Genomic DNA, 18,893 nt, shown 5'->3' with positions numbered 1-18,893 from the left:
AGCATGTCCTCACTGTCAGGACATGCTGAGAGTTGTAGTGTTGACTGTACGGAGCAATGCAGAGACGAGCAAGGACAAGGGGCTGACGGCCGTGCTGAGTGTGGTGGCTCTGTAGGGGCGGACGGCTGGAAGTAGCGGAGGAAATACAATTAATAACACAAATAGAGAAACATAGCCGCACATCCACCATTTGTATTTTTATCTACTTGCTTCTCAGTATAATTTAAAAAACTAACAGGTTGTAAGTATACATTTTGATCAAAAAGTACAAGCCCACTCGCCACGTCAAGGCCACCTTGTCAGAGTGGGTCCCTAACCGGACACTGGCGTAGCGTTGGGCGGCAACCACTGCCTCCGAGACACAATGCCCACAGGGGGAACGACCCAGTGGCCAGGCAGCATCGCCACTGTCAGACCAAGCCCCATAATACACATACTTCGATACTAAGTTTGTATTTACCGCAGAAACTCTCATTGGTCCCCACTGATGGACCAATGAGGGCTTCTGGTGGCAGGAAATATGAACTTACAGTTTGTAAGTTCATATTTCCCATCAGAAGCCCTTTATTGATTAATCAAAGGCAATCAATGAGAGCTTCTGTGGGAAATATGAATTAATTCAGTACTGAGCTTAAGTGCAGCCAAAGTAAAATATGAAGCACCTAAAATAAAAAGTTTAAAAAGTTTGTAAGACACATACATTATTCATAAAAATTAATACACATAAAAAAATCATAAATGTTTGCTATTAATAACATGCCCTGCTCCCAACAATTGCTCCCTGCTTTCCAATAAAAAAATTTTTTCTAAAAGTTCTATAATTCGTCCCCTACAATTTCCTATATCCCTACTGCATTATTCTTTATTTTATTTTTTATTTTTTTTATAATTGGTATCCTACTAAATTCTAAAGAAAAAAAAAATGCATGTAGGGAAACTGCCAAAGGGCAAAAATGTGCAATTTCCACAGAAAGGTAAAAACACCTTTTTTTTTCCAAAAAAAAAAAAAAAAAAACTTTATCCCAATGGTGCATTTTTTGCTCCAATTTCTGTGAAATTTATGGGAAAAATTTACAAAAATGCGTATAAATCCACCGTGTGACTAGCTTTAAAGTTGCTAAGTAAATGAATATTTGGCATTATACCAACCCTATCAAATGCCAAGCCCTACTCACAGCCTCCTTTCTCCTTGTAATTATGTCCCCTGTGATTTGAAGGAAATAACCTTAGTTAGGATATGATATGTGTATATGCCTATTTATGAAGTCTATGGTTCATCTATTCAATTGTTTTCAAAAATTTTCCTAGAAATATTCTGCAGTGCTTATTCGTCTGTGACCAATGGAAAACTGGTTGGAACAAAACCTTCTTACAAATATGGAGAGGAAATTAAAGTGGAATGTGATGATGGATATGTGCTTCAGACTGAGCCAGATAAACTCCGTAAATGCACATCAAACGGATGGTCTCCATCTCCTGTCTGTGTTAGTAAGTACAATTGTAAATGCTAATGTTTTCAGTGGGCATATTTTTGTGTACAATAGATAACTATTTTACTTTCTTTATATAGTGACAGTAAATAATCTTCTAGGTAGAAAACTAAACTACAGTCAATGAAAAGTTAAATAATCTCAGGATCAATGTCCAGTCTGTGTAGAGCTTAAAAGCTGTGGAGTATTCTTTCTTTGTACTTATTATGGTACAAAAACTTATTTTTTTAATAGAATAACAAGTTTATAGCTTCTGTTGTAACTTGCTTGCAGACAGGGGCATTGCTAGGGATGCACAAGACCGGGGCATGAGCCCACAACCAAAAACATGCCCCTAACCACACCCCAGTCACACCCTCTAACCACACCCCGGTCACGCCCAATCGTGCACAGTATACCAGTATACAAGGATAAATATTATCACTGTACATATTACCGCCATACTGTTAGTTACCATATCTAACCAAAACTAAGACCAATATTACCAATAATACCAGTAAATAAAATAAAAAAATAAAAATAAAAGCATCTCCAAACAAAATGAAACACATGCACACTTCTAGTTGGACTCCATAAGTGATTTAGGGTACGTTCACACCTGCATATTTTCTGCTGGAGATTTGCTGTAGCAGATTTTGCTACCGCTTAAAGTCAGTGGGCAGCAAAATCCACTAAAGCAAATCTGCAGCAGAAAATATGCAGGTGTAAAAGTAGACATAAAATAACATCTTTAGTCCTCAGTGTCTTATCACCTATGGTGAATGTGCAGTAGACATTTGTTCATATAGCCAAAAACTGTAAGAAAATAAATCCAAGTCTGTAAAGAAAGAATGTATCCAAACTAAAGAGACATGTCCAAGTTCAGCGATCCTGTCAGAAAGAAAAGTTTGGCACTTGGTGCCACTCACCAATCCTGGATATCTATGGAGGTGTAACACCGGTGAGGTGGTTCTGTGTTTCTGAAGCGGCGACACCCGCGTACCGGAGTCTAGCCGCTATAAGGAAGCCATTCCTCCAGTCTCTCCGTCCCGCTCTCGGTCAGCGCTGCCGCTGATTATTATCATTTTGTTCTCCACTGAAGAAGGGGTCAGGATATCACCTATGTGTACCCCGAAACGCGTTTGGTTTTATTTTGTTTCATTGTTGTGCTGAGTTCATACTAATGTGCGGTTCACCTGCGTCCTTTCCTGCGATCTAAAGATTTATTGGGATTCCTCCATTTGCGAAGAGGTCATAGCACAGACTATTACTATTACTATCTATCCCACTAAGTCTGTCACACCACAAATAGGTGGCAGAAGGACTACAACAACCAGCAGACCTTACAAACACTTGTATTGAAGCGAAAGAGACCAGCTAAACCTGTGTCATAGCCATCCCGTCCAGAGTCTTGGGCGGACACCCTTCGGTACATCCTAGGTGCTTGATACCACCAGAGGTCAGCTGACCTGCAATCAGCTGATCGTTCACACCCACGTCACACGCCACGGGATGCAAGCAGCGGCAGCGCTGACCGAGAGCGGGACGGATAGACTGGAGGAACGGCTTCCTTATAGCGGCTAGACTCCGGTACCTGGGTGTCGCCGCTTCAGAAACACAGAACCACCTCACCGGTGTTACACCTCCATAGATATCCAGGATTGGTGAGTGACACCAAGTGCCAAACTTTTCTTTCTGACAGGATCGCTGAACTTGGACATGTCTCTTTAGTTTGGATACATTCTTTCTTTACAGACTTGGACTTGGATTTATGGGATACAGCCTTTTATCGTTTACTTATCCAATGGTCCAGATAAGTCAATTCACTCTGTCTCCTCACTCATATTGTATGATCTTATTGTCACCCCCTTTATACATCTCTTGATGCATTACAAGTTTGCTTATTTGGCTTAATTTTGACTCCATTGCATTACAAGTTTGCTTATTTGGCTTAATTGTGACTCCATTGCTATATATATGATGCATTGTGGTCAAAGCTTTATATTTTTGTAAATTAGTTGTGCATTTATATGATATAGGTGTATATACCTGAATGCCTTTTGTATGGAGTTTCTCCTATCTATGGGGTCAGTTGAGTGACATATATAAAGTGTATCATAAACTTTAAAAACACGTGGTGCATTCGAATGACATTAGTGTTAATGATACACCCGAATACTTACATACAAAGTTTTCAAGCAATATATATGAGATCAGTTGAGTAATATACTACCTACATCGTGACAATATATACATATATGTTCACTCTATAGTACCCACACTATTGGTGGGACCCCTAGATTGTGGTGACAATAGGTCCTATCTATCCTTCTCCTATCCAAAGAGATAGATAGTTCTATACAGTGAGACAGAGAGCCTCCCTGTGGTCTATAGCACAGGGTAAGGCGAGCTTATTGAGGGGTAGGTTCCTGTACGGGGCCATCCTTCTTAGGGCGATCACTCCGTCTAGGTTTAGGGGTAGTGGAAGGGACCTAGAATAAGGGCGAGCAGGTAGTGGCCACCATCCATAGGCCTACACCCCCCTTAGGCCCTTCCCCCTTGATCCTACCTCATCCCCTATCCTATCCTTTAGCATCTATATGGACCATTGATTGTAAGTCTCCTGATTGGTGGGAGCAATTGGATATTGGTATCACAACCAGTGGTTCCTGGTATGCCCATATTTTCAAGCACCAGGACCACATATTTTATACAATTTTTGTTGGTCTGAGTGGACCTTTTTTTTTGCTTTAGATTCTCAGATTAAATAAAGTTTGATTTTTAGTGTTTGAATTTGGATTATAATTTTTGGCCTTGACACTAACTGTATCCAAGACTCAGTGATATTTTTCTTAGATGATCCAACTCCAGTAAAGAAAGACATATGGGTTCAAGCGCAGCGTGATTTTGAAATCTCTCGGGCTGCGTCGGATTCCTACTACAGGGACCAGTTTAGGGCGGAGTTTTACAGGTTTGGAAACAAGTCTGGGAAATTGTTGGCCAATATGGCATGTGGTCAGCGAACCCTAGAGCCCATCCGGCCCCTTAGAGATAAGGATGGCATCCTGCATAAGCAGCCTAGGGATGTGGTGGAGGTTTTTTGTCAATTTTATCAAGACCTCTATACGGCCCAAGATATAGATACTGCTGCAGGGGATAGATTTTTGAGCTCCATTACACTTCCTGAATTGTCTGCGGAGGATAGAGACTTGATTAATGCTCCTATTACGCTGGAGGAGATTTCTCAGGCGATTTCCCGCTTGAAAAGCTGTAAAGCACCTGGACCCGACGGCTTTACGGGGGAATTTTTTAAGATTCAACGTGAGAAGCTTAGTCCAGTATTATTAGCAGTATATGATCGTACGTTGTCGGTGGGGATGTTACCCCCATCTGGCAACTTGGCCCATGTAAAGGTCCTACATAAGGTGGGGAAAGACCCTTCTCAACCTAGCGCCTACCGCCCTATATATTTAATAAATGTAGATATTAAACTCTTATCCAAAATACTAGCAGACAGGCTGGCAATGTATTTGCCATCCCTGATAGGGATGCATCAGGTTGATTTTATTAAAAATAGAGCAGCCGTGTTCAATATACGGACGGTTCTAGCAGCTCAAGGGGCGGTGGCGTCTCGTCCATACTCCAGCCGGGCTCCAGCACTATTGTCTTTAGACGCCGAAAAGGCTTTCGATAATGTTTGCTGGTCCTGGCTGGAGTTAGTACTGAACAAGACGGGGTTAACGGGTAGTTTTAGGACGTTTTTGTCGGCTTTATATAAAAATCCTGTATCTAGAATACATCTACCGGGGTATCTTTATACCCCATTTCCACTACAGAAGGGCACAAGACAGGGATGCCCCCTCTCACCCCTGCTTTTTAACTTGGCCTTGGAGCCGCTGGCACAGTATTTTCTTCAGCACAGCATCTATGAAGGTATTATGGTGGGGTCGGAGGAGGTGCGAATTAGCTGCTTTGCTGATGATATACTGCTATATAAACACACCAGAGACTCAGTTGCCGGCTGTTTTTAGAGCCTTGTTCACTTTTGGCTCTTTATCGGGCTACAAGGTGAATTTAGATAAAAGTCAACTGCTATTTTTAGGTTCGGGATCTCATGATCCTGCCCGGGTGCCCTTGCTTCAAGTAGCTCAGAAATATGTCTCTTACTTAGGTATAAAGTTGGGTCGCACTCCACTCTCCCTGTATACTCTAAAGTATCCCCCCTTGTTTGCGAAAATTGAGGGTGAGCTGCACAGATGGCAGAACCTGCCTCTCTCGTTTTATGGTAGGGTGCAATTAATTAAAATGATGAGCTTCCCGAAAATCCTCTATCCGCTGCAGACAATTCCCCTGTTATTACGCCATACTGATGTTAAAAGGCTCCATGCTAGTTTTACAAGGTTTATTTGGGTAGACAAACGCCCAAGAGTAGCCTATGACACTTTATGTCTAGCAAGAGAGAAGGGGGGACTACAAATGCCTAATGCTCATCTATATAATTTGTCAGCTATTTTTAGACATGTCCGAGACTGGATCTTTGATACCGCTCATTTCTCAAACACGCCCTTGGAGAGGGGTCTCTGCCCGCTGGGTTCGCTGTCCACCCTGTTTCACTTACCTTATAAAGATATCCCTGGCTCATTGAGAAAGAATGTACTATTTAGTGATACTTTGGCAACGTGGAAGGCACTCCGTAAAATCTGTGGGATGCCTTGGTGTCTCTCTAGACACTTTCAGTTGTGGAGCACCCCTGCGCTTGATCACTGTACCAATAGTCCAATAGGCAACAATTGGAAATCGCTGGGTATCACTCAGTTTGCTGATTTTTTGAATGAATCTACTGGAGTGTTCATGAGCTGGGGGGAATTCCAGAGCAAATATACCCTTCCCGATTCCCATCAGTGGCTGTATAATAAATTATGCTAATTTTTTCATGGTGTGGTGAGAGGTTATGCGACGGTAGAGAAACCTAATGATTTTGACAAATTGTTGGGGAACACACAGTCCCACCATTCCCTTTCGCTGATCTACGCAACCATCAGGGATATAGCGTTAAAGGGACGGGGGGGCCACAGCTCTTGCCAAATGGTCCTCTCAACTTGGTGACTCTGATATCGCCCCCTGTTTACTAGAGGGCTTATTGGCTGTCAATGGCTCTATCCCCAGTGCACAACTAAGAGAAATTCATTGGCGTATTCTACACAAGGCTACGTATGCATTTAAATGGAGGGGCACACCACCCCCGTCTCCGTTCCTCACGCATTGTCCGACATGTCAACTATAGGGTGCGGACCTATGGCATTGTTTATGGGAATGCCCGCAGGTGTCGAAATTGTGGTCTGACCTATCCTCTTTAATATTTGGGATAGACATTTACCGTTCTCCCCAGAACCATACCTCTTTCACTATCTACCTGTCAGAGAATCGAACCCTCCTGATAGGGGCAAAATGCCCAAAGGTGTACACTTACTTATCTTGATTACTAAATTGTGCTTGCTTAGACATTGGCTCCAACCTACCGTGCCGACAATCACAGAAATCTTAAAGGAATATCATTATGTACTACATAGAGAGATGTTATTGTCCATAAGATGCTCAGAGTTGCATGCAAAGACCTTTTTTAATAAATGGAAACGATATTTGCACTACTTACCTGATGCCGGCGAACGTCACAGGATAATGACATATTTTAAACATACTACATGGTATTTAACTGAGGCTCTCAGGGGCACTCTTGGTAATCTAGAACTATCATCTTATTGTTGTATGATCCTCTACATCCTTGGTTTTCTATGGGATCCCACTCTTAGAACTCTCTGTATGCATAATATATAGTCTGACCTCAGGTGGCCAGTATCCTACATGGGCACGACACTGTACTCGGGGTGGGGATGGTGCAGCTTTCCTTGGGAGATTTGAGGTTTTGTTTCACAGTTGTTACTTGTTATTTCCTATATTTTGGGGGTAATCCTCCGTATTACAAAATGGATCTAGACGATACTTTCTGACCTATTATTCTGACATTGTATTGTTGTTCCAGATTCTGACTGATTTCAATGCACTTTTGTCATATATGCTTTGTACATGCTCTGGATCCGTGAATAAAGTATATTTAAAAAAAAAAATAATAATCAGCCACCCCTGTGCAAATCACCAATTCAGGCCTCAAATGTACATGGTGCGCTCTCAGTCCTGAGCCTTGTTGTGTGCCCGCAGAGCATTTTACGCCCACACATGGGGTATTTCCGTACTCAGGAGAAATTGTGTTACAAATTTTGGGGGTCTTTTTTTCCTTTTACTGCTTGTTAAAATAAAAAGTATGGGGCAACACCAGCATGTTAGTGTAATTTTTTTTATTTTTTTACACTAACAGGCTGGTGTAGCCCCCAACTTTTCCTTTTCATAAGGGGTAAAAGGAGAAAAATCCCCCCAAAATTTGTAGTGCAATTTCTCCCGAGTACGGGAATACCCCATATGTGGCCCTAAACTGTTTCCTTGAAATACGACAGGGCTCCGAAGTGAGAGTGCGCCATGCACATTTGAGGACCAAATTAGGGATTGAATAGGGGTGGAGATAGGGGTATTCTACGCCAGTGATTGCAAAACAGGGTGACTTCAGCTGTTGCTAAATTCCCAGCATGCCTGGACAGTCAGTGGCTGTCCAGAAATGCTGGGAGTTGTTGTTTTGCAACAGCTGGAGGCTCCGTTTTGGAAACACTGCCATACAATAAGTTTTTCATTTTTATTGGGGGGGACAGTGTAAGGGGGTGTATATGTAGTGTTTTACTCTTTATTATGTTGTAGTGTAGTGTAGTGTTTTTAGGGTACATTTGTACTGGCGTGTTACGGTGAGTTTCACGCTAAGAATTTGCGCTGCGGCGAAAAATTTGCTGCAGCCCAGACTTGAAGCAGGAAATTTACTGTAAACCTGCCTGTGTGAATGTACCCTGTACATTTACATGGGGGGGGGGGGGCAAACCTCCAGCTGTTTCAAAACTACAACTCCCAGCATTCACTGACAGACCGTGCATGCTGGGAGTTGCACTTTTGCAACAGCTGGAGGCACACTGGTTGGAAAACCTTCAGTTTGGCTCTGTTACCTAACTCAGTATTTTCCAACCAGTGTGCCTCCAGCTGTTGCAAAACTACAACTCCCAGCATGTACTGATCACCAAAAGGCATGCTGGGAGATGTAGTTATGGAACAGCTGGAGGTACGCAACTACAACTCCCAGCATGCCGAGACAGCTGTTTGCTGTCTGGGCATGCTGGGATTTGCAGTTTTGCAGCATCTGGAGGGCTACAGTTTCTAGACCAGTGCACAGTGATCTCCAAACTGTGGACCGCCAGATGTTGCAAAACTACAAATCCCAGCATGCCCAGACAGCAAACAGCTATGTGGGCATGCTAGGAGTTGTAGTTTTGCAAGATCTGGAGGGATATGGTTTAGAGACCATTGTATAGTGGTCTCAAACTGTAGACATCCAGCTGTTGCAAAACTACATATTCCAGCATGCCCAAACAGCTGTCTGGGCATGCTGGGAGTTGTAGTTTTGCAACATCTGGAGGGCTAAAGTGTAGGGACCACTTTATGGTGGTCTCAGACTGTAGCCCTCCAGATCAACTTACCAGCTTCCCTAGTATCTAGGGAGCCATCCTCTTCTGACGCACGACGTCGCCGCCTGCTGATCACCGTCTCCCGCAGCCTCTGGACGGGTAAGTGATCTTCGGCATTTGATCCGCTTCCTTTCCCCGTCCTGCCCCGCCTATTGTGGGTGGGCAGGACGGGGAAAACAAAAGTTAACCCCCCCCCCCCCACCCCGATCTGCTATTGGTGGTCACGTCTAGACCACCAATAGCAGGGATAGGAGGGGTGGCAACCCTGCCACCTCACTCCTATCCCTTCAGGGGGATCGTGGGTGTCTTAGACAACCGCGATCCCCCTTATATGCCGCCAGAACAATTTCTTTTAGCTAGAACTCATCCTTGCAGAACCTCAATTTGACTGATGGAAGTTGCAGGCGGAAGGTTGTAGCTGCCAAGCAATCCACCCCCCTACCCCCAGCTCTAAGCTCCCTGCACCTGTTCTCTAGTTAATTCCTGCCCTGCTGTCATCTATCTGACTCTCCTGGCTGATTGAACCCTCTCTTCTGTGGCTGAGATGTAGGCTTCTATGCAGTGCATGCTCCTGTGCTATTCCTCTGAACTGCTCTGGTGAACAGGTTCCTGAGGTCGTGGCACACAGCTGGGTTTTTCGACGCTCTCAGATGTGGTGACGATTGGACACCGCAAGATGCTAAGTTACATTAGGGCAGGTTGTCAGCGGTTGGAAGCCAGGAGTCTCTGTGCATGCGGTGCTCGTACCAGAGCATATAGGATGGTGTTAATATTTCCAGCCAATAGGCTCCTGGGCTGGGTTAGTTAGACCTCTGTTGGAATTCCCTGCTGCTTATTACAGTATGTTTGCACTATGTTTGACATAGTACCTTAGTGGGTGTTCATGTATAGCCATGGTGTCAGGGACCGACCGGGGGAAAGGGAGAGTGCACCCTAAACCCTAAAACGACTCTCCCTACCTACTTGCCCATCCACCCTAAACGATGGATTGACAACTGGGTGCCGGTCCCTCCCTGAGCTAAAGTGCAGGAGCCTAATAAAAACACATACTAACAAATAGGCAGTCATAAACCAGAAACATACAGGAACATAGAACTCCATAGTAGAAAAGTTCAGAGAGCACAGATCAGAGAGTTAGTACAGAGGACACTATATCAGCGGTCATGAACAGAGGACTCCATAGATCAGCAGACATGAACAGAGGACTCAGAGGTCATGAACAGAGGACACTATAGATTGGCAGTCATGAACAAAACTCCAAAGATCTGAATAAAGAACTAATAAACACATGGAGTTTAAAACACCAGACAGGAAAATGGATGAGTCTGAACATACTCCAGAAACAAAACAGGAATAAGCTTAATCCCCTAGAAAAACCTCCAGTAGACACAGTAATAACAATACCCTCTGAGTCCCCATGGACAGGTAAACAGGATCTATCGCTAAACAGGAAGAATCACAATGCCTCCGAACACCTCCAGTAGACCCGGAGTCCTCATAGATAGGTAACAGGAATGACAAGTTAAAACTCAGAAAAACGGATACAACAGGATATAATTATAGAACACTGTTCACACTGAACACAACACAGGATAAACCGCAATCCCTCAAAACACCAACAATAGAGAAGGAGTCCCCATGGAACGGTAACAGGGATGCAACATAGGACACTGATCACACTGGACACACAAACTGGACACTCCACTAAAGGAGTAGCCATAATAATAAATCCAAATAGACTACTGGACAGCGGCACACTCACCAGTGTGGACAGTATGCTGGCCCAGTAGGAAAATAGAAATATAAAACACAGAACTTCATATAAATGGATACAAGAGAAAACTCAGTGTGAACAGACACATAGCAAAAAGAACATACAAATCCTAAAACCGACTAAACAAACACAGCTTAAAATCTACTAAGCGCATGCCACATAAAGTTGGCTAAAACCAGAAAATACAAAGTGCAGGCTAAAACAGAGATAGTGGATTAACAGCTCAATTGAAGAGTGTTTCGCCAACAGCTCCAAAGCAGCATGTCCAGCATGTTAGCAAGTCAGGATTTAAGGAAGTCAATCACCAGCCCAGAGGCTAGACTGGACTGACTTTAAATAGACACACCATATGAGCTATTGGCTAGCATGCAAAAGGCTATTAACTATTCCCTGACCAGGGAACATAAAACTGTTCACACACAACCAATTCAATAGCTGTGTGTGAACACAGGCCAATACAAACATGACACATGGCTTCTTATCCTGTATCTGTGTATATAGATTTTAGCCTTGTTATGTTTATACTTTGCTCTGGGTTTTTGTGTTATTTTTTGTATATATTAAGTGTACCTTGTTTAGATTACATTCTGTTATCAGTCCTGTTTGGTTCTTGTTTATGATTCCTGTAAAGCTCCTGTTCTAGTCCAGTGTTCCGTATTTAGTATTCTAGTTTAGTATCCATAGTCCTCAATGTTATGGAGTTTCGCTCTTAACCGGAGCTGTGCCAGTAACGAGACGGGAGCGCTGCCATTGCAGCATTTTTAGAAACCTTCTGAAACAGATAGCGTCGGCATTATAGTATCCCCGGCAACAATGTCCTAGGTCTATAAAGATTATCATGATGGGACTGTGCTCTGCAGGGAAATGGATACTATGATGCTGATCTGTGAGGTTATTTTAAGAATGTTTTGAGGGGTCCCCATAGGATATGATTTGTGTGGAAACCTTCCCCCGTGTTATTATTTATTATTAAAACACAAGAGCAATAGGAATAAAACAAATTACTGTTGCTAAACCAAGTTTTTCTTCCCCCCAGCAATTTCCCCTGTGGAAGCGGGTGCCATATTTTTCTGTGCACATAGACACCCGCAGAAACGCGTCAGGTTTAGGGTAATGACGCAGGTTTATGATAATGACTGTGGATCATGTGTATATCAATCATGTGTTTTTGAGTCTGAACCTCATAAGTAAGAATATGGAGAGTAATGATTAAATAACCAGTAAACTACTCTCATATTCTTGCTCAAAGTGACATCCACAAGTGGACCGCTGAACTGCGGATTAGTGGTAATATTTAGTCCGAGGTGGACAGTGACATTGTTGAATAGTTAGTGTATTATATTTGTAAATTGGTTTCCACGTTAAATTTATGTGGGTGACTTTTAAGGTAGTATCTTAGTAAAAGTTATGTTTTAAAGCACCTATTCCTTTGGGAAACTTTATATTCCTCCTTCCAGTACTTATCAGCTGTTGTATACTACAGAGGTAGTTGAGTAGTTTGTTTATGTCTGACCACAGTGTTCACTGCTGCCACCCCATGTCAGGAACTCTCCAGAGAAGGAACAAATCCCCATAACAAACCTCTCCTGCTCTGGACAATTCTTGACATAGACAAAGGTGTCAGCAGAGAGCACTGTGGTCAGACTGAAAAGAATTACTCGAGAACCCCTCAACTTTCTCTGGAGCATACAACAACTAAGTACTGGAAGGATAGACTGTTCGGGCACCAGTTAATATGGAAAAAAAAGTTTTCCACCGGAGTACCCCTTTAACTATAGATCGGCTGATACCTGTTCACATTAAGTGCTTTTTCTATTCTATACATTTTTGGTTGGGAATTTGCAATTATTATATTTTGGGCGGTGTGATATTGCAATTGTTTTACGCTTATGAAAATTTTGGATAATAGGAAACTAATTTAGAGCATATAAAGTTTTATAAGATAAGGAATAAAAAAAGGACTTTTAGGTGAAAACAATATAGTTGATGTTCCAGGTTGACAGATTTATGATGATGCTTTTATACATTTCTGACTGCATGTGTTTTGTGTGATGAATCTGTCCTAACCGACATCACTGCTATGAACTTTCACATTGGCTTAAAGGGGTACTCCACAGCAAACATCTTATCCCCCGTGATCTCCGTGCCAGCAGCGGCTACGTTAGGCACGTGGAAGCGTGCAACTTCTGAGGTTGGTGACGTCACGCCACCCCCCAAAAAAAATGTCAATGGGAGAAGGTGTGACGTCTATGATGCAGCCGTCACGCCTCCTCCGATAAAAGTAAATGGAGGGGGTGTGGTGGCCACATCGCCAGTCATCAGGCACGGAGAGGAGTTCACTCCGTGCGCCAAATGACAGGGTGCCGTGCTGGGGATAAGATAGGGGATAAGATGTTTGCAGTGGAGTACCCCTTTAAGTTGAGTAATTCCTTTTCTGTCTGACCACAGTGCTCTTTGCTGACACCTCTGTCCATGTCAGGAACTGTCCAGAGTAGGAGAGGTTTGCCAGAAAGATCTGCTCCTGCCCTGGACAGTTCCTGACACGGACAGAGGTGTCTCAGAGAGCACTGTGGTCAGACAGAAAATAGCAACTCAACTTTCTCTGGAGAATAAAGCAGCTAATAAGTACTGGAAGAATTAAGAGTTTTTAATATACATAATTTACAAATCTGCTTAACTTTTTGTAGACAGTTGATATGATTTTTTTCCATAAGAGTACCCCTTTAACCTATTGTGGACCAAGGTCATACAGGTATGCCCTTGCATCACAGTACTTAAGGATCAAAGGCGTACCTATACGCCCTTGGTATTTCCGATCACAGCCACTTGCCAGGTGGCGATTGGAACAGGATTACTGCTGATATTTATCAGTAGCCATCTGGGCACATCGCCTAGGGGGGGGGGGGTCCCTCCTGAGACCCCCCCTATTACGGTGATCGCCATGATTCGCTGGTCAACTCTGACCGGCGAATCATGCTTTTTCTGGGCCAATCAGGTCTCGGGTAACCCGATGGCCCGGAAAAAAAAGGTGATCAGTGTTGTCAGAGAGAGCACCTGAAGGATAGGAGTGAGGTGGCAGGGGTGCTCCCAGTATTCACTGATGGACTGTATATGCTGGGAGTTGTAATTTTGCCACAGCTTGCACACTGGTGGGGAAACATTGAGTTAATATTTTATCTAACTCAGTGTTTCCCCACCAGCGTGCCTCAAGCTGTGGCAAAACTACAACTCCCAGCATGTACGGTCTGTCAGTGCATGCTGAGAGCTGTAGTTTTGTAACAGCTGGAGGTTTGCGCCCCGCAGGGTACATTAACACGGACGGAGGTTTACATTGAGCTTCCCAATGCAAGTTTTAGCTGTGGCAAAACTTGCATTGGGAAACTCACTGTAAACCCCCGCCTGTGTGAATGTACACTAAAAACACTACACCACACTACACTAAACCTACACGAAATAAAGGGTAAAACACTACATTTCAACACACCCTTAAACACTTACCCCTCCACCTAACGTCTAGTTTAGCACTGTTTCCTAAACTGAGCCTCCAGCTGCTGCAAATCAACAACTTTCAGCATTGCCGGACAGGCATGCTGGGAGTTTTGCAACAGCTGGGCGCACCCTGTTTGGGAAAATACTGCCGTAGGGTATTTTTGGTGGAGGAGGCAAACACCATGTTTGCATCAGAGTCCCCCCCTATGCAAATCCCTAACTTATGCCTCAAATGCGCATAGCGCTCTCTCACTCCGGAGACCTGTCGTATTTCAAGGCAAAAGTTTAGCGCCACATATAGGGTATTTCCATACTCGGGAGAAATTGTGTTACACATATTGGGGGGCTTTTTCACCTTTTACCCCTTATGAAAAGGAAAAGTTGGGGTCTACACCAGCATGTTTGTGTAAAAAAATTAAAAATTGTACACTAACATGCTCCTGTTGCCCCATATTTTTGATTTTCACAAAAGCTAAAAGGAGAAAAAGACCCCCAAAATGATTTAATTTCTCCCGAGTACACCCCACTGGCATTTGACAGATTTTTGGAACAGTGGACTGTTCTTATGAAAAATAACATTTTTAATTTTCTCGGATCCCTGTTCCAAAAATCTTTTAGACACATGTGGAGTGTATATGCTCAATGCACCCCTTATTACGTTCCTTGAGGGGTGTAGTTTCCAAAATTGGGTCACATGTGGGTGTTTTTTGTGTGTGTGTGTTTGTCAGAACCGCTGCAACTGTCAGCCATCCCTATGCAAATGACTAAGTTCTCAAATGCGCATGGCGCTCTCCTAATTCAGAGCCCTTTAGGGCCACATATGGGGTATTTCCGTACTCAGGAGAAATTGTGTTGCAAATTTTGGGGGTCTTTTTCTCCTTTTACCTCTTGTGAAAATGAAAAGTATGGAGCAACACCAGCATGTTAGTGTAAAAATAAAAAAAAACTTTTTTACACAAACATGCTGATGTAGCCCTCAACTTTTCTTTTTCATAAGGGGTGAAACGAGCAAAAGCCCCCCAAAACTTGGGACACCATTTCTCCCGAGTATGGAAATACCCCATATGTGGACACAAAGCGATCTGCTGGCACATAACATGGCTCAGTAGTGAGAGCGCACCATGTACATTTGAGGCCTAAATTGGTGACATAAACGCAGAAAAAAAAACACACACATGTGACCCAATTTTGGAAACTACACCCATCAAGGAACATAATAAGGGGTGCAGTGAGCATTTACACCCCACAGGTGTCTGACATTTGGGACATTGGTGAAAATGAAAATGTTTATTTTTAATTTGCACAGCTCACTGTTTAAAAAATCTATCAAGCGCCAGTGGGGTTTAATGCTCACTGCACCCCTTGTAATGTTCTTTTAGGGATGTAGTTTCCAAAATAGTGGCATGTTGTTTTTTTTTTATTTTATTTTTTTTTTATTTTTTTTTGCTGTTCTGGCACCATAGGGGCTTCCTTAATGTGACATGTCCCCCAAAAACCATTTCAGCAAAATTCGCTCTTCAAAAGCCCATTGTCGCTCCTTCCCTTCTGAGCCCTGTAGTGCACCCGCCGAACACTTTACATCCACATATGAGGAATTTCCTTACTCGTTACACATTTTAAGGGCATTTTTCTCCTTTTACCCCTTAAAAAAAAGTGAAAAAAAAATGAATTGAATTTTCTCCTCCATTTTGCTACTATTCTTGAATGTCATTTTGAATATTTCGAGGGTCGCAGTTTTCATAATGGGGTCAATTATGGGGGATTTCTAACATGAAGACCCTCAAATTCACTTCAAAACTAAACTGGTCCCTGAAAGATTCCAATTTAGAAATTTGTGTGAAAAATTGGAAAATTGATGCTGAATTTTGAAGCCCTCTGATGTTTTCTAAAAGTAAAAACATGTACACTTTATGATGCCAACATAAAGTAGACATATTGTATATGTGAATCAATATATAATTTATTTGGTATGTCCATTTTCTTTACAAGCAGAGAGTTTCAAAGTTCGAAAAAGGAAAAACTTTCAAATTTTTCATAAAATTTGGGAATTTTTCACCAAGAAATGATGCAAGTATCAACAAAAATGTACCACTATCTTAAGGTAGAATATGTCATGAAAAACAATCTCAGAATCAAACTCTGAAGTAAAAGCATCCCAGAGTTATTAATGCATAAAGTGACAGTGGTCAGATTTGCAAAAAATTTCTTGGTCCTTAAAGGGGCACTCTGGTGAAAAACAATTTATTTTAAATCAACTGGTGCCAGAAAGCTATACCGATTTGTAAATGAAAAAATCTTAACCCTTCCAGTACTTATCAGCTGCTGTTTACTACAGAGAAAGTTGTTTTCTGCTTGAATTAATTTTCTGTCTGTCCACAGTGCTCTCTGCTGACGGGGGTACTCCACTGGAAAACATTTTCTTTTAAATCAACTGGTGCCAGAAAGTTAAAAAGATTTGTAAATTACTTCTATTAAAAAGCTTAATCTTTACAGTACTTATCAGCTGCTGTTTGCCCCACAAGTTCTTTTCTTTTTGAATTTCCTTTTTTTCTGACCACAGTGCTCTCTATTCTGACACCTCTGTCCATGTCAGTAACTGTCCAGAGCAGGAGAGGTTTGTATAGGGATTTACTCCTACTCTAGACAGTTTGTAAAATGGACAGAGGTGTCAGCAGAGAGCATTGTGGTAAGGCAGAAAGGAAATTCAACAAGAAAAAAACTTCCTCTGTAGTATACAGCAGCTGTTAAGTACTGGATGGATTAAGATTTTTTTAAATAGATGCAATTTACAAATCTGTTTAACTTTCTGAAATTAAGTTGGGTAGCCCTTTAAGCCTAGGTTTCCACTAGTGTTGAGCGGCATAGGCCATTTTCGAATTTGCAATATTTCGCGAATATATGGACGAATATTCGTATATATTCGCTAAATTCACATATAATATTCGCGTTTTATTTCCGTATATGCGAAAATTGTGTATGCAAAAATTAGCATATGCGAAAATTAGCATAAACCAAAATTAGCATAAGCAAAAATTTGCATATGCAAAAATTTGCACGCCAGTCTCACACAGTAGTATTAGAGCCTTCTTTACACCACACAAGCTGGAAGCAGAGAGGGGTGATCACTGTGATGTGTACTGTGACAAAAACAAACAAATATTCGTAATTACAAATATATAGTGCTATATTTGCGAATATTTGCGAATATGCGATATTCGCATTGCGAATATTCGCGAGCAACACTAGTTTCCACTTAGGTTTGGGTGTTTTTTTTTTTTTTTTTTTTTCTTTGATCTGAATAATAAAAAAATTAAAAAGTGACAAAAAACTGCCCTGTCATGTTGTACTCCCAATATAAAGTTTTTGTGGTCTTTTTTTATTTTATTTGCCGATTTTTTTCTCCTACATTTTTATCATGACAATTCATGTTATTCTTTCATCATGTGACAAGGATTTCTATTGAATAAATGGGGAAAAAACACCAGAAAAAACACCAATGCAAAACCAATGTAGCGTTTTTGCTTCTGCTTCTTTGCCTCCCATAGACTTCTATTCTAGAAAAACCCCAAGATGTATTAACAAAAAACACCATAGTCTCAACATGCTGCAAATTTGGGAAACTGCCACTGAGCCTAAAATAGCCCAAAAACTTCCAAGATGAGTAAAGAAAATGTCAAAGGAGAAAATGCCAGGTGGACGTTTTTGGAAACCTAGCTTGAAAAATATGTGACACAACAGGAAAGACACTAGAAGTAAGATACACCAAAAATAAGCACATACAGTGACAAATAAGTGATACAAAATGAATGAAACATAAATGGACTTCTCTGGTAAAGCAGCCTATAGTCCTCTTAAAATAGAATTTGCATAGTAACTGGCCATTTTTCTAGCACACTGTAAAATGTATTAGGTGCAATGTTTTTATGAATAAAAATCCTCCTAGTAAAATAGTAGGTTATTGTAAAATAGTGTTATGTGAAAGGACATTGAGAAAATTATAATTCAAATATAGTTTCAGGAGATCTTTAAAAATTAAGTACAGTGATCCCTCAACTTACAATGGCCCAATGGCCTCAACATACAATAGTTTCAACATACAATGGTCTTTTCTGGACCATTGTAACTTGAAACCAGACTCAACATACAATGCTATGGACAGTCCAGATCTGTACAACATGTCAATGGCTGGAAGAACCAACCAATCAGAATGGGCATTCACTGGTAAAAACACTGTATTACTGAAGCGTATGCACTAAATTCCTGTCTGGTAGCGCCCCCTACTGTACAGGGAGGTATTACATATTCTGTACTCTTTACCAGTACCAGGATTAGCTGGTCCTTTGGACACCAGGTAAGGGCGGCTCCATGTTACTTTATTAGGACACTGTGTACTGTACAGGACCCTGAAGAAGCTCCTGTCCTCTACACAGACAGTGATTACAGCTCCCAGCAGATCTTTATTACTTTTATATGTAAGGATTTGCTTTATCTATATTAGTCATCTACTTATTTTTCTTTAATCCTCATTTTTTCCTATTTTTGGAT

At 41.8% G+C, this 18,893-nt stretch overlaps 1 protein-coding gene across 2 annotated transcripts in view; it reads left to right on the top strand.

Annotated features, from left to right (window-relative positions):
- Positions 1 to 18,893, top strand: part of CFH (complement factor H) — a 300,746-nt gene that overhangs the window by 54,986 nt on the left and 226,867 nt on the right. For both annotated transcript variants that reach the window (XM_056523538.1, XM_056523537.1), the window contains exon 7: positions 1,309 to 1,488. In XM_056523538.1, the coding sequence (XP_056379513.1) occupies positions 1,309 to 1,488 (180 nt within the window). The remainder of the gene's footprint in view (positions 1 to 1,308; positions 1,489 to 18,893) is intronic.

This window comes from Hyla sarda, chromosome 6 (genome assembly GCF_029499605.1).
Source record: "Hyla sarda isolate aHylSar1 chromosome 6, aHylSar1.hap1, whole genome shotgun sequence".
NCBI classification, from domain to species: domain Eukaryota; kingdom Metazoa; phylum Chordata; class Amphibia; order Anura; family Hylidae; genus Hyla; species Hyla sarda.
Note: the sequence above shows the minus strand (reverse complement) of the source record. Positions and strands in the feature narration are given on the sequence as shown.